Source organism: Ciona intestinalis, chromosome 10, assembly GCF_000224145.3.
Source record: "Ciona intestinalis chromosome 10, KH, whole genome shotgun sequence".
Classification (NCBI taxonomy): Eukaryota; Metazoa; Chordata; class Ascidiacea; order Phlebobranchia; family Cionidae; genus Ciona; species Ciona intestinalis.
The window spans coordinates 1,798,181-1,799,457 of record NC_020175.2 but is presented as its reverse complement, the minus strand read 5'-3'; the positions used below and the strand labels follow the sequence as shown (position 1 = coordinate 1,799,457).

At 36.1% G+C, this 1,277-nt stretch overlaps 1 protein-coding gene across 1 annotated transcript in view; it reads right to left on the bottom strand.

Annotated features, from left to right (window-relative positions):
- LOC104266116 (transmembrane emp24 domain-containing protein 4) overlaps positions 1-695 on the bottom strand; it is a 1,162-nt gene extending 467 nt beyond the window's left edge. The window contains exon 1 of the mRNA XM_026836462.1: positions 2-695. Within this exon, the coding sequence (XP_026692263.1) occupies positions 2-647 (646 nt within the window). The 5' untranslated portion in view covers positions 648-695. The remainder of the gene's footprint in view (position 1) is intronic.
- Positions 696-1,277: the final 582 nt, after the last annotated feature.

Genomic DNA, 1,277 nt, shown 5'->3' with positions numbered 1-1,277 from the left:
ACCAACTTTTTTGCTTCAAAAAATCCTTTCAAATGACGCATCTGCCAGATACCAGCAATGACCAGCACTGCACTCTGTGCAAGTGACCACCATAGAACTCTGGCATTGGTGTTTTCACTTGTCTGTCTGAACCTTTCTTCTCTGTACCGTTGGTAGTTTTGCTCTTTCTGGATCTGTTGAACTTGATCAAGAAGTTGACGAACACGAAGTTGAAGTTCAGTCAGTTTGTCTTTTGCTGCAATCTGACTGTAATCATTGGTGTTCTCCCCAACTTGGATATCAAGATGAACGCGAATCCTTCCACCAGCAAATAAAGACCATTTAGTTGAATTAGAGTGAATGCAAATTTGATGTTCACCAGGTGTGTGGGAAGTGAATGTAAAAGCTCCTTCAGACCCATAGCTTTTTGAAAGCAAAACTTTACTTTCTGGATCTTTTATTTCAACATGCATACCCATTCCTGGGGTTGAATCAAGATATTGATTAGAACGCTTATCCCAGAGTTGCGCTTTGTACTTTCCAGTCACCATTGTGTCTTCTGGTAGCTCTTCTATGAAACATTTCTTTTCTTTCTCACCAACATGGAAATATATGGCATACGAACAATGAACAAAAAGTAAGAAAATTAAGACTGCCCTTGTTGCCATGGCAAATCAACTATTAGTTTAGCATCCAAAATAACTTATGCTACTTATTTTCCTGTAAAGTTAAAATTTATCACCACAGATCATAGCACACGTTAGTTGTATTCCAGAAACATAATTCTTATAAAAACTAATGACTCAAAATTGTTTAACCAGATTATGATTAAAGAAATAAAACAAAATACACTTTTCTTTCCTTGAACTAACAATTGTCAGTACTGATATAACTATAAAATATCTCAATCCTCAAATAGATTAGTCAATATTCCAGTGAGAAAATGAACAAAAATTGTATACCGACAGTGTTTGGTATTTATCCGAAACGAGCCAGGTTAACAAACGTGGCGTTGTCAAGGTATAGACTATTTAGAGTGGATCTAAAAATACGCAAGGACGATTAAATATCCCGAGGTATGTATACTGCGATATACAAAAGGTTGTTTATACTTGTAACAAGGTTTACGTAGATACACTGTCAACACCAACAAGTTAAAACCGCTTGCTAAGAAGCTCTATATGACGTGGACTCACATCTTATATCTAAGTTTCTCATGCTAATGCAACGTCACCTGAACATCATTTCCGGTGTTGCCAATCAATTTAACAATTTTCATAGAAATCCAACTTTGTTTC